The sequence below is a fragment of the Neodiprion fabricii genome, chromosome 6 (genome assembly GCF_021155785.1).
Source record: "Neodiprion fabricii isolate iyNeoFabr1 chromosome 6, iyNeoFabr1.1, whole genome shotgun sequence".
Classification (NCBI taxonomy): Eukaryota; Metazoa; Arthropoda; class Insecta; order Hymenoptera; family Diprionidae; genus Neodiprion; species Neodiprion fabricii.
The window spans coordinates 26135008-26149525 of record NC_060244.1 but is presented as its reverse complement, the minus strand read 5'-3'; the positions used below and the strand labels follow the sequence as shown (position 1 = coordinate 26149525).

At 36.5% G+C, this 14518-nt stretch overlaps 4 protein-coding genes across 8 annotated transcripts; 3 read left to right on the top strand and 1 right to left on the bottom strand.

The window, feature by feature from the left end:
- Window positions 1–66: 66 nt before the first annotated feature.
- On the top strand, window positions 67–7017 carry LOC124185456 (putative ATP-dependent RNA helicase DHX57). 4 transcript variants are annotated; one of them, XR_006871399.1, is made up of 13 exons: window positions 67–848; window positions 949–1147; window positions 1239–1423; window positions 1724–2172; window positions 2285–2808; window positions 2922–3232; window positions 3494–3983; window positions 4143–4528; window positions 4716–4837; window positions 4937–5259; window positions 5343–5954; window positions 6077–6817; window positions 6953–7017. XR_006871399.1 is itself a non-coding variant. In XM_046576260.1 (12 exons), the coding sequence occupies exons 1-12, from the start codon at window positions 778–780 to the stop codon at window positions 6218–6220; spliced, it is 3816 nt and encodes a 1271-aa protein (XP_046432216.1). In that variant the 5' UTR covers window positions 67–777; the 3' UTR covers window positions 6221–7017. The 4 variants fall into 4 exon arrangements, 3 of the variants coding, with proteins under 3 accessions (XP_046432216.1, XP_046432218.1, XP_046432217.1); XM_046576260.1 differs by having other exon boundaries at window positions 6077–7017; XM_046576262.1 differs by lacking the exon at window positions 1724–2172 and having other exon boundaries at window positions 1239–1332; window positions 6077–7017.
- LOC124185462 (H/ACA ribonucleoprotein complex non-core subunit NAF1) lies at window positions 6537–9331 on the bottom strand. The gene is made up of 5 exons (XM_046576272.1): window positions 8357–9331; window positions 8120–8246; window positions 7764–8032; window positions 7478–7656; window positions 6537–7369 (listed from the first exon to the last, which is right to left on the bottom strand). The coding sequence occupies exons 1-5, from the start codon at window positions 9199–9201 to the stop codon at window positions 6936–6938; spliced, it is 1854 nt and encodes a 617-aa protein (XP_046432228.1). The 5' UTR covers window positions 9202–9331; the 3' UTR covers window positions 6537–6935.
- A 47-nt stretch (window positions 9332–9378) lies between these two features.
- On the top strand, window positions 9379–10092 carry LOC124185468 (N-alpha-acetyltransferase 38, NatC auxiliary subunit). Its single transcript, XM_046576277.1, has 2 exons — window positions 9379–9597; window positions 9773–10092. The coding sequence occupies exons 1-2, from the start codon at window positions 9532–9534 to the stop codon at window positions 10013–10015; spliced, it is 309 nt and encodes a 102-aa protein (XP_046432233.1). The 5' UTR covers window positions 9379–9531; the 3' UTR covers window positions 10016–10092.
- A 152-nt stretch (window positions 10093–10244) lies between these two features.
- Window positions 10245–14467, top strand: LOC124185457 (vam6/Vps39-like protein). 2 transcript variants are annotated; one of them, XM_046576264.1, is made up of 11 exons: window positions 10245–10510; window positions 10629–10802; window positions 10883–11135; window positions 11231–11463; window positions 11551–11795; window positions 11878–12321; window positions 12407–12724; window positions 12843–13269; window positions 13331–13441; window positions 13543–13772; window positions 14073–14467. In XM_046576264.1, exons 1-11 carry the CDS (start codon window positions 10441–10443, stop codon window positions 14097–14099), a joined length of 2532 nt encoding a protein of 843 aa, XP_046432220.1. In that variant the 5' UTR covers window positions 10245–10440; the 3' UTR covers window positions 14100–14467. The 2 variants fall into 2 exon arrangements, with proteins under 2 accessions (XP_046432220.1, XP_046432219.1); XM_046576263.1 differs by having other exon boundaries at window positions 13543–13867.
- The last annotated feature ends 51 nt before the right edge of the window (window positions 14468–14518 follow it).

Genomic DNA, 14518 nt, shown 5'->3' with positions numbered 1-14518 from the left:
ATAATAACATCACATGTTTTTTTGTAAAAAATTTGAGCGCGAATTAATTTCAGTACGGTACACCTCCCCACCCCCAAAGAACTATTGTGTTTGTGGATATGTGTAATTTTACTTATCAATAAATAAATGAAAACATAAATGAAAAGTTATTCTATATTTTTGAATTGCGGGCCGATTCGCCAACAATAAAATGGTGAACGCCGAGTTGCCATAGACGGAATCTCGGTCTACCGAATGAGATCATCCGCTTTAGAAACGAAATAGGCTTGTGAAACGTCAAGACACATTCATGTATTCAGCAGATTGCGCCTCCAGTTTTCTATTACCTTTACGTGAATGTTTGAAGTGGCGTGCAATCAGGCGTGAAAAATTCAGAAATATAGATAATTCACAAATTGTTTGATCTTGCATTAGAAAAATGAATGCCGTGTTTGGGAATTTTCTGAAAGCCATACCAATACAGTTAATGGAAATAATATGGTAGATAATCCTCCTGTTTCATAAAATACGTAATGAAAAGGCAACCTTTCTGAACTGTCAAGTATTGTGACGTTACTACAGAGCACGTGCGCACGCGCAACGCAACTTCCACGATCTTTCAACAGATGGATATTTGTCGTATAGGTATAACCTCGTGCGTCAGTTCAGTTCAGTTTCTGGTCATCGTTGCAGCCTGACCATACGACTGTGATAGTGCCTCCGGAACCCAATTCTTTTACAATATCTGATTCTATATTTTCTACACTGACTAATAATTCGAGAATAAAGTATCACATCATGGATCATCACAGTGCTCAGTTAATGGAAGACATAGTATTGGAAGATAGAAGACCACCAAAGAGCAATAGGTGAGACAAAGTGACACAGATTGACATGTAGGAAAGTATTTTCTATATTGAAATTATTGATGTATTCCCAATCTTTCATCTCTCTTTTACATTCTTAAAGCAAAAATACTTCAACTAAGAAGTCAACCAAGGACACCGGTAAAATACAGAATGTTCCAAGGACCAGTGTGCCCACGCAACGAGTCCCTGATAAATCGAATAATGTGCCAACGAATCTTAAAGTTGAAATGCAAATGCTGAGAATTACAGACGATTCAGAAAGGCAACTTTATGAAACGTTGAAACACATATACGGCACTGTGAGTATATAGAGAAGTTAGATCTAGTTACATAATTTTAGAGAATTCTTCTGAGAATAACACCTTGCTAATTGGTGATAATTCCTTTCAGAAATTCCGACTTGCGGATGCCTCAGAATTCAAGGACCAAAAATCAAACTTGGGCAAACAATATTGGATGGAACGTGGAAATTTGGTAATAAAAGGTGTTGTTGATTATTCTTCCAAAGAAAATACTCCCAAGACTCATGAACAAATCACCAGACAATTTGCAACTTCGAAACTCGAAAGCTACAGGTTCGATGCAATTCAGTAAAACATGCTTTCTCTCAAAATATAAATTGGAATTTGAACGAAATTGAGCAAACTGCAATAATTGATCAAATCATTACCACAAATATGATTTTATTAATACTGTCTAATAGATCTACCTTACTAATATTTAAAATATTTGTAATCTTTGTTAATCACACGTATTATGGGTGTAATGAGTCTGATAGGGCAAATATTGAAAATAATCTTTTCTAGACTTACGATAATATTTATAAATGGAAATGGGATATAATATTGTAATTACTCTTTGTCATCGGTCTATAGCTTTCACACATCACATTGCATCGAAGCATTGGAACATGCGAAAGGAAATGTCGGAAGTGCGTTAGAAATATTGTTTTCAAAGTACTACGGAGTAGAAAATCTACAGCGAATGAATAATATTGAAGATATATCCAAAGACGAATTACTTGAGAGACAAAACGATGAAAAAATGGCTCTCGAGTCAATATATGGAGAGTCGTTTGTTGAGAAAATAAAAAATCGAATTTGGATAATCAACTTGAAACTAGACTATCTGGTAGAAGAAAAAAAAGATAAGACAACAGTCTCAAAACCTGTCAAGATAGATAAAAATATTTGTCGTTTATTCGCCAGTGGAAGTTGCAGGTTTGGTAACAAGTGTAAATTTGTGCACAGACAACCTGACGTCGTTCAACAGACTATACCAAAGGATGATGCTCTTTTTACTTTGGAAATAAGATTTCCAGATCGTACGTTAATACTTTTTATATGCTGTTCTGTGTTCAAAAAATGTTACTATCTATATTTCAATGTGGATTAACGATTATCCATAGCATACTAAGAGTGCGTAATTGTTTATAGATCTGATCTACCCCTACGATCCGCCATACTTTTATTTTTACAAGAATACGCCTCCTTATCCAAAGCTAAACTGTTTACGAATAGCAAGACGTCTTTACAATGAGGCATTGGAGCACTGTGTGGATGGTGCTCCGTCAATATTTTCAGCAGTATCTATATTAGAAAATGAGTTTGAAATCCAGTCATACTTGGTAGAAAGTAAGGAGCAATTCTTAGACAAAGATGATCCACTATTCCCAAAATCGATAAACAGCGAACATGACCAGCATATACCGACACACTACAAAAAAGGGTCTACAAATAGACGAAACAGAGACAATGTATCGTGGAAAGAAATTTCTAAACAAGATGACGAAATAAGAACTAAATTCATGGAGAAGCAGAAGAGTCCAAGGTACCTGAAAATGAAGGAAGCTCGAAGAAAACTGCCTGCTTGGTCAAAAATGAATGAAATCTTAGACACTATTCATGAAAGTCAGGTGACTGTGATTTCTGGTGAGACCGGGTGTGGTAAAAGTACTCAGGTAAAGTTTGTGTAATCAATAATACCAGTCATTCTTATTTATTTAACTGCTATTCCTGCATGAGTTCACATACTTGCAGTATATTTATATTAAATTTCAAATTTTCGGTGCAGGTGCCTCAATATTTACTAGATGATTGGATAATTAATAGATCAGAAACAAACAGAGAGCATGTCGAAATAGTTTGCACACAGCCTCGTAGAATCAGTGCTATTGGAGTTGCGGAAAGAGTGGCTGCGGAACGAGACGATCGTATAGGAAACACTGTAGGATATCAAATACGATTAGAAAGTAAAGTGTCTTCCACAACAAGATTGACCTTTTGCACAACAGGAATCTTGTTGCAAAGGTTTTCAGGAGATCCAGATCTGTCTTCTGTGACTCATGTCATTGTAGACGAGGTACACGAGAGAAGTGCTGAAAGGTAATCAGGTAAATAGTTATTATCAGTGATTGGAAAATTATTGTTTTATGCATAATTTTCCACAATGTGCCATCAGTTGAACACACCACGAATTTTTGATATTTTCTCTTTAAGTCACTTTAGTAATTATCAGAAACCATAAATTCAACACTTCAATCTCGACCATATCTGTTTCTTCCGCATTCCTCACTCTATTTAAGATAATTAATTACAATCTTATCTTGGTTTATAATCAATAACACGCAGAAATTTTGTTTCCAGTGATTTTTTGTTAATGTTATTGAAAGAACTGCTCTCCAAGAGGCCGGATTTGAAGATTATTCTCATGAGTGCCACCCTCAAAGCTGATACATTCTCAACTTACTTTGGAAATACTCCTACTTTGGATATTCCTGGAAGAACTTTCCCTGTCGAGCAAATTTTCCTAGAAGATATTCTGGAAAGAACTGGCTTTGTAGTTGAAGAGAATTCACGGTTTACTCGAAGGATCAAAGGCGGGTTTGAAAAACTAGAAACTGAATTAGAATCCGCTGATGTTGAAGCTATGGCTGGTGTCTACCCCAAAGATAATATATTAGACGAAAATCTGGTCCTTGCCCAACTCATGGCAAGATATGAAGGATATTCGAAACAAACTTACAAGAATCTGTACATCTTGGATCCGGAGAAAATTAATTGTGAGTTGATTGAAAATGTTTTAGAATGGATTGTCAGCGGAGACCATGATTATCCAAGGACTGGTTCAATACTGGTACGCATACATACCAGTATATTCTATATTCATTAATGATTGCATTTAGTTATTCAAATCATTCAATTTGAAAACAACAAAACAAACGAAAATAAGTATGCTCTAACTTTCGAGTCTGATTTACCAATTTCATCAAATGCTGTTTTTTTTATTTTACAGGTATTCCTACCAGGTATTGCAGAGATAATGTCACTGAAAGACGCGCTTCATAACAATAAGTCACTATCGCCAAAAAGTGGAAATTTTATTATCGTACCGTTGCACTCGTCTCTATCTAGTGAGGATCAGAGCTTAGTGTTTAAGAAAATGAAAGATGGTGTTAGAAAAATTGTTCTCAGTACAAATATAGCTGAAACGTCAGTAACGATAGACGATTGCGTGTTTGTTGTGGATACAGGAAAAATGAAGGAAACGAGATTCAATTCAAATCAGAATATGGAAAGTTTAGATATGTGTTGGGTCTCCCGAGCAAATGCCATGCAAAGGAAAGGACGAGCTGGCCGAGTCATGCCAGGAGTCTCCATACATCTTTATACATCACACAGGTTTGTTAACAAACTTATCTACCTTTTTTGTAATTTCATGCTATATATTCAGAAGGAGTAAGTTCTTCAGTATCACAATTTTTTTCAAATCATTCTAAATATTGTTTCCAAAGTACAGTACGAATACCGAAATCATTCCACCTATCAAAATGTTTCTGCAATGCCAATATTAGTAATTTTGTTTCAGATTTAAACATCATTTCTTGGCACAGCCGATTCCGGAAATATTGCGAATAGCTTTAGAATCTTTGCTGTTGCGAATCCAAATCATGAGTAAAGGAAAAGTAGTTGATCTTCATGATATACTGAGTAAAACTTTTTCCTATATATATATATATATATATATATATATAAAATTTAGTAGAAGAATTATAATTGCTAATTCATATCCACAATATTTTTTTCCAGGCAAAGTGCTGGAGCCTCCATCTGAGGACAGTATTTCAGATGCAATAAAACGTTTACAAGATGTAGGAGCTATAGCTCCAGATTGTAGTTTAACTCCATTAGGTCACCACTTAGCTGCCTTACCCCTCGACGTTCGCATAGGAAAACTAATTCTTTTCGGAGCTATTTTCTGTTGCGTTGACTCTGCATTAACAATTGCAGCCTGCTTGTCCCATAAAAGTCCTTTTGTTGCGCCATTTGACAAAAAGCATGAACTTGATGCAAAGAAAAAGGATTTTGCTACAGCAAATTCAGATCAATTGACTATTCTAAAAGCTTACAAGGTGCGTACAGTACATAAATACGAGCTATTGTGTCAACTGACCTCAAAATTTAGGATCTTGACCTTTATTGTTTTCTGTTTTAGAAATGGCTAGATGCTTGTTCACATAGCTCGTATGCGGGTCAAGTTTTTGCTAACGAGAACTATTTATCTACGAGAACACTACAAACATTAGCTGATGTTAAACATCAACTTTTAGAACTTCTGGTATCAATTGGCTTTGTTCCGGTCGATGTAGGAAGACGACGAGCAGGAGATGACAGGATCTTGGAAATAACGGGACCAGCAATGAATTCGAACAACGAAAATTATAAATTGCTACAAGGACTTTTGTGTGCTGCCTTGTACCCAAATGTAGCCAAAGTTTTCACGCCAGAAAAATCATTTCAACTACAATCAGCTGGCGCTATACCAAGACAGCCCAAACCAGAGGAGTTGAAGTTTAAAACTAAAGATGGATATGTGAACATGCATCCTTCTTCGGTCAACTTCACAGTCGGTCACTTTTCTAGCCCATACTTAGTTTTTCAAGAAAAAATTAAGACGAGCAGAATATTTATAAGGGAAGTATCAATGGTACCGATGCTGGCGTTAGTCTTGTTCTCTGGCTATGGTATCGATATAGAGTTACACAATGGAACTTTCATCTTGTCACTAGAAGATGGCTGGATAATGTTCAGCGTTGAATCGCACAGGGTATGTGAATCTTATTGAATATTTTCAGAGGTCAATGGAGAGTAGTTATAACAAATTAAGATAAACGATTAAAACAAGCAAACAATTAGCAATTCACTGTACTAACAACCTTTATTTCATAGGTTGCTCAACTGTTGCAACGCATGCGAGTTGAATTGGTTAAACTTCTCGAAGAAAAGATGCAGGACCCTTTATTGAATCTGGTTCACCACTCGAAAGGAAAAAAAATTATTCAAACCATCGTGAATATAGTAACCAGAGACTAGACGTTCTAAGTATCAAATAAATTATTTTTAATAATATTCCTCACGTTTAATTTTAAAACCGCTTAAATTTTTTAATTGATTTTGACTTTGATTTTCTCAGATTTCATGAAATTTGATTGAATTCATTCGACGTATCTATACCTACTTAAATGGATCGTATTTGTGTTATAGATCTATACACGCATATCTGCACACTTAAAACTTGTGACAATTATTCGACAATGTGTCCTAAAACTGTAAAAAGGCATTGTAAATATTCATCAATATTATCTATACGGAATACCTGGAAAATAATAACGGACAGTGAACTAAATAATTCAGAGAGATAAATATATTTCAAATATGTTTACAAAAAACAGAAAAAATCGTGCATTACCGTAGTTATTGCTGGAAGCCCATTTACTTCTAATCGTTACCTCTGTACACATTATAGTATCCGTAACTAGTGGAGTGCTACATAGTTGACAAATTAACATATGTGATGCTGAATATTGATGTAAGGTTTATTAAATCTTTAAGCATGTAAGCTATAACATGAAACTTAGAATTACACAGATGACGGAGGATGTGGCGGATGAGGAGGAGGAGGAGGAGGAGGTGGTGGTGGTGGTGGTGGTCCCCAAGCATGTGAGGGGGTGGATGAGAATCTGGTCGTGAATATTGATGTAAAGTTTATCAGATCTTAAGCATGTAAGCTAAAACATGGAATTTAGAATTACATAGATGGCGGAGGAGGTGGGGGAGGAGGAGGAGGTGGTGGTGGTGGTCCCCAAGACATATGAGGGTGTGGATAAGGATTAGGTCGATAAAAATTCGTTCCATAATAGGGATAGTTAGGCCGAAAATTCGCCGGTTGACCAAACACATATTCTGGATTTGTTGGAAGAAACATATTATTTTGTTGGTACTGATTAGTATATAGATGACATTGACACTGACTAGAATTAAATGTGCTGGGGTGTCTGTATCGATGAGGGGAAGACTGATTAGGTGAGTGAGTTACGTTTTGTAAGTTGGGCGAATTTTGAAATGAAGGCTGACAATTATCAGAGATCCATCGATGCGTACCATGGCCGGAATTTGGATTTGGTGGGCGGTTACCATAGTTTTGAGATCTCCAGTCAGTGCCCCAAGGATTTCGAGGACGTTCTATAATAAGCGTATTAATGAAATTTCATAATATTTTTTATGCTATCACATTACCCGAAATTAGCTAACTTTATTAAGAGATTTACAAATTTACTGAAACATACTTACCGGGGCATTGACGTTTTTGTGGGATCACTACACCACCACAGTTATCATGACTCTCTGACATTCCTGGTCTGTGACGTTGCTTTTGTCTTTGCAGCTGATTATAAGCTCGTTCCTCCTCATCATCTGAAAATTCTGGAGGCTCCATATCGTCTTCTCCAGAGATATCAGCACCTTTCAGCCTAGTAAGAGTTGTAAATACGTGTTTTCAAATGTTCACTAACTGACTTGGGAATCGATGGCCATGTACTGACAGACTGCGATGTAAACTTAAGAGATAAATATTTACTTGACTAATTCGTGAAGGAAGACCAGAGATGTGTGCTCATCGTTTAGAGAATAATATACTTCCATTCCCAAAACAATCCCCGATTGTTGAATGTGTTCTTCGCTATTGAATCGAACACAATATTGAGGATCAGCCACATGACCAAATACATCAAACACCTTGCCAAGGACTTTTCGGCCTTTTTCAAGAAATAAAATTGAATCAAGATTTAGAGTGGGTTTACCCGAAACTGGTCGTACTATAACAAACTCCTCTACAAACCCAGTGACCTAGAGGCATATAAAATTATTATTTCACGAAAATAAAACAAAATTACATCATCTATTCTATCTTCCGCCAAATATAGAAATATTTACCTCGCCTAGGTGGTCACATGATTCTTCAGGTACTGTAATTTTCAATTCTTCGATTGGTGGTAGACCCTCAAACTCACTTTTAATATTTTTGATTTTTGGTAAATCAATTTTACTGACCCGTATAGGGCTGCAATGTAACAATCATACGTCACAAACAAAATCTTGTCCACACAAACTGCAGTATTCATCAACAAGCAATTTTTCACATCAGGTAAGGAATATTTAGCAATGTCTTACCTGTCTGATTCGCTATCAATATCACTATCGGTTTCTGTGGTATAATCGCTACCACTGGAATTTATACTACTAGATCCACTTTCAGAGTCATCATCTATAGACTCCATTCGATACTGTGTGTTATTTTGTCTCACATTGCCACGGTCATCAACAATGGTAATTACTTCGCATGGTGATGATGGTCTTTTTTCATTTTCATCCGAATCAGAACTTGCATATTCTGCCGCTAAATACGATAAGGAATTTACTACGTTTGTTACCTCTACTTTGGAGATACCATCCCTTGAGTTTGAAGCTGCCTGAGCTTTTATTAAATCCATCGAAGCTGCGTTCTCAACGCTTTTGTCTTTTTGCATCAACTCATTTTGATCACTATTTTTGATCTCAATAGGCCTGTCATTCTGTGCATCTTGAGCGACCAGTTGAACAGGCAATGCGATCAAATTTGCTGTCCGAGTTGCGTGTCTTTCTTGTATTTCTGGAGTATCAAGTCCATTTCCAACAACTTTCAAGGATTCGACATCATCTATGCTAATAGGTACATTAATCTGACCTTCCTCAGTGGTCACATTGGCCTCGACAGAATCATTTACTGATTTCATATACGAGCTGTCAATCTCCATTAGATCATGCTTCGAACTTGTTTCTGACGAATGTTGAAGCAACTTTATCGAGTCCGTAATTTCATCTTTCTCTGTGACATCCTTGATGTTAGAATATACAATTTTTACATCATCTACAGTGTCTCTTACATTCTCTTCATCGATATCCACGCTGCTTGATTTTGAGGTTAGAAGAATATCTTCGCGGTGATTCTCAGGGTCCCTTACGCCCTCGGAAGACATGGTATTAAGATTTATTGGTAATTTACTTTGGTGTAGACAGTATTTTTACATGCGAAATGAACAATAGTTAATGATGTACATACCGCGGAAAGTTTAAAAAATACCATGCGCCATAGTCTCCGCCGTCTCAGCTACTTTCCGCTCCCTCTAACTCGGTATTATCTAACTTCCACCGAGTTTCTTCAACACTTTGATAGATGTCAGGAACGGTTTTATTTTGTCAACGATTTTGTTGTTGCTGGTTTTACTTGCGGAAAATTGCGCAAGCAAACTGATTGTAATTGTATAATACGTTTAGATTTTCACCTATCCTAATAAATCAACAAGAATATGAAAGACACGGTGCACAGCATGTCGACAACTCCAAATACTGAGGCTGTTCACGGTAACGGAGAGGTAATTGGATCGTGACAATTAGCGAATGTGACGGTTATGATAATTTAGAAAATTTTTGTCTAAAAATGTGGTATTATTTATTTCAATTAAAAATGACTACCTTTAGCTGATACAATCCGTAACTGAACAAACACATGAGGTATAATTGATTTGTTTTAATTCATGTTTTTTTCAGGCCTTGCCAGTGGAGGAATCACCAGCCAAACTAAAATTGAGAGGATGGCTGAATCGTCACCTTAAAATCAAAATGACCGATGGCCGAGTTTTGACGGGGGCTTTTTTATGTACAGATCGTGATGCCAATGTTATTTTAGGCTCGTGTTCGGAATTCTTGTCAGAAGAACACACCGAAGCTAGAGCCCTGGGGCTTGTTATGGTGCCAGGTCGACACATTGTAACAATTCACTTAGACGCATAATTAATAATAAGTATAAGAATAAACTATTCTACGTCTGTACATTGATCAATCAATCAATCAATACATTTTAGTAACATTTATCTTACGATTCTCTCACAAATATCAACATCCAGCACAACTGAAGTAACCTGTGAAGGTCATTGTTGTCTACAAAGTTATTATAATCGGCACAGCCCTCGGCTCAAACAAAATGATGGTTTTTGGATTGATATTCTTTAAAACTAACATCGTCAGTCAGTCGAGACACCATTTTTGAATACCTAACCAGCTGACGTCAACGTTTAATGTAAACAAGTGCTGCGTGGCACGGTAACTGACAGAAGCAGAACCCCAAACGTCGTCGTGGAGTGAAATGTCAGTGTAAGATTCCACGGTGTTAAAATACCGTGAAGATCCAAACATCTTTGTGCAAACGGAGTGTTAAGATGCACGACGCCTACGAAGCTTCACCTCTCTTGAAATTGACAGTTCAGATCGAATCAATTACTGCTTACGGTAATAAGCGCTAAACATAACCTCAATCGTTCTACACCTTAACTGAAATAACTGTGCGGTATTCTAAATTATATATAAAACGTAACTTTGAATTATCAGTGAAACTTTTTACTTACAGATGATAACTTACTCATCGGCACTAGACAGGGACATTTGTTAATGTACAGTGTTCCTCCAAAGTCAAACGACAAACAAGAATTACAATTGCTTCGATACGGTAAAAACTTTAGCAAAAAACCTATTTTGCAGATCGAAGTTGTACCAGAGTACAACTTGTTGATACTTTTGACCGGTGAGTCGAATAAGAAAATAAAAATTTGAATTTTCAATTGCCAATAAGGCGATAACAATGTCCGAAAATCAATGTTTTAGACAACATCATTTGCGTACATGACTTAAATTCTGCAACAATCCCTCAAATATGTCAGTTGCAAAAAACGAAAGGTGCGACGCTCTTCGTGTTGGATGTACAACGTACTCAGAGTTTGACAGGTGAAAAAGATATAACTGTTCGCTTGTGTGTTGCTGTGAAGCGAAAATTACAATTGTACGAGTGGAAGGTGGATCAATTTATAGACTTTGGAGAAGAATTAACTGTTCCTGATGTGCCTCGAGTCTTGTCGTGGTACGAAACAAGTTATTAGATTGTAAAACAAAAAGGTTGAGCAGCAATTGGTTGCATATCTTATTTAAATTTGCTCGGAACATTTTACGCTGTAGGTGCGGAGAAACTGTGGTTTTGGGATTCCGTGGATTGTCTTATATACTTTTGGATCTAGATGGTACAAGCAAGGAATTATTTCCAAGTGGAAAGTCTCCTGAACCAGGAATAACAAAACTGTCAGACACGTCTTTTGCTTTAGGAAAAGATTCACAGTCAATTCTTATGAACACAAAAGGAGAATTGGTCCAACACAACTCTGTCAAATGGCCAGATTCGCCTAGTGCTACAGGTATCAATAATCAGTAAAACAGTGTTTCTTAAATACAATTCAACTCGAGATATTAAAAAATATATTGCGAGAATATTTATTTTCTAGCCTGGGATGATCCATTTCTCATGGGTATAATTACCGATACTTTGGAAGTTTATACCTTGGAAGGTTGTTTACACATTCAAACGATACCAGAACTTAACAAAGCTAGATTATTGTGCAGGTGTAGAAAGGGCCTTGTTTATGTAGCATCAGTTAGCCAAGTTTGGTGTATAAATGCCGTGGAGGTGACGCATCAGATTCGAACACTTCTTGAACAGAATCAGTTTCAGCTGGCTTTAAAATTAACTGTGAGCATATCATTTATTATTGAAGAATTCATAAAATAATTGTTTAAACAACCAATGGTCATGGTAAATTATCTGTTTCCAGCATTTGTCTGACATAACAGAAGAAGAAAAAGCAAAAAAAACGTGGAAGATACAAACGTTATACGCCCACTATCTTTTTGCTAATAAAAAATTTGCCGAGTCTATGGAGCAGTTTTTCAAATCAGGTACTGATCCGTACGAAGTAATCAGACTTTTCCCTGATCTGGTTTCCCAGCCAACCAATGCCAATGAAACTAGCGAACATGTTACAACTGTGCCAATATTGCAAGACCGTGATTTGGAACAAGGCTTGCTTGCCTTGATTAAGTTCTTGACAGAAGTGAGACATAAATTAATGGGTGATACGCAAGCAAAAGATAAAGAAAATGAGAAAAATAGTGAGAAAGATACAATGAAAGGAGAGAAAACCAAGAATATAACAGCTGTGGCTACAGAGCAGCTTTTAAAAATAATCGACACAACATTACTCAAATGTTACTTACAAGTAAATCTCAATTTTGTATTACTTAATATTTTGGCTATTCAGAATAAAATGCAGTCTTCAATCTTACAATACATTACATTTACAGACAAATGATGCCTTGGTAGCGCCACTGTTGCGTTTAAACCATTGCCATTTAGCAGAATCGGAGAAGACTTTATTGAAATATCAGAAATACCCAGAATTAATTATATTATATCAAACAAAAGGTCAGCACAAGAAGGCTTTAGAGCTGCTTGAGAAACAATCCAACGAAAGTGATTCGAGTCTAAGAGGTACCGAGAGAACAATTCAATACTTACAGCACCTAGGTAAGGACCATATGGATTTGATTTTGAAGTTTTCTGGATGGGTTTTGGAACAGGACCCAGAACAGGGCCTCAGAATATTTATGGAAGATGTGCAGGTAATAATAATCAGTAGCATACCCACATTTTTCATCTTTCTTATATTCTGTGAATGGAATACTCTGTGGAAGCTCCCTGCCATTATTTTACTAACTTGTACATATTTAATGCCGACAGGAAGTTGAACATTTGCCACGTCCCAAAGTATTGGATTATCTTTTACGTTGTCACAAAGACTTGGTGATAACGTACTTGGAGCATGTGGTTCATTTTTGGATGGATAACAATCCTCTATTTCACAACGTCCTGGTACACCAATATAAAGAGAAGTGTTTAGCAGGCTTGAACCCAAATGCTTCGCCGGCTGAAAAGCAAAATGTTCAACACCTTCGACAGAAACTACAACAATTCTTAGAGAAGTCAACTCATTACACGCCAGAAACGGTCCTAGTTCATTTACCATTTGATTGCCTATTCGAAGAACGTGCGATTATTTTAGGACGATTGGGTCGTCACGAGCAGGCCATCTCCATCTATGTAAACTTATTAAACGACGTCCCCAAGGCGATTCAATTCTGCAGTAATGTATATGCAAAATTCGAAGGTTGGTATCATCTAAATGAATAATAAAAATGTTCATTCTACATGATGAATATGTATTGAAGGTCAGAAAAATTCAGAAAAGGGGAAAAATCAAGATGGGGCCGACGAAGTCTATGTTACTTTGATCAAGCAACTTTTGAAGCCGGACAACGAAGGTGTCTTGGTAGCTACTGGTAAATCTCTATCATTTTCAAGATTCACATTGTGTTCCAGAAATATTTTTTGAAGTTGCGCTTTTAAGTGTACCTGTTGGTAAACTTATTTTATACTGTAGGGTGCACTCCAGAGAACCGAAGGACAGCTCAACCTGACTTGGAAACAGCTTTGGAATTGCTTGAGGAACATGCTGCAAAAATCGAACCCTTGAAAGCCTTGGAGGTTTTGCCTGGCAATGTACCAATAGGTCGGATAAGACATTTCCTTGAGGCTAGCTTGCAGAATAATCTAAATGAACGACGAAGGACCCAAATTCTGAAAGGCTTGCTTTATGCTGAACACCTCCAGGTACAGGAGCAAAGAATGCATTACGAGTCCCAGAGCGTTCTCTTAACGGAGTTCAATATTTGTCCGGTATGCAAAAAACGTTTTGGAAATCAAAGGTAAATCATTTCAAAAATCTCTATTCGTAAACCGATCCATAACTGTGATTATAGCTGAATGATCCTTGCATATTGTCATTAAACTTAATAAAAACATTGATTGGTTGGTATACGCTCCAAGGACCATACAAATTACAAATTTTGAAATAGTGTTACTCAGTTTTTTCTAAACTAATTACAATTATGTTTTTCTTTTTGTTCACAGTGCATTTGCAAGATATGCCAATGGTGATATTGTTCACTATTCATGTCAAGAGAAAAAGGCGTAACGTATGTGAAAAGAATATGTATATAATTTTACATTATCAAAATCGAACATTTATAAATACTACTATACTATGATCCCCAAGTAAACGTGCAAAGGTATTGAAGTCAAAGAATCTATTATTGCATATATTACCTATGAATTTATTTTATGTGTTTCAACGTAAACGCATATGCTCGGCTGGTAAATCTTGGACTGTTGAACCTACTATACTTATATAACAGCTGCCAGGCCTGTATCTGTATAATCTTAAGGTGCAAATGCACCGAACGAATCAGTAGCTATGTATATGATCAGTAAATTAAATATCTGCCAACAGTTTGGTCAAAAAATAATTTCTTTCAGCCAAGTCACTCTCATTCCTAGTGTAAGATAACACAAAATTA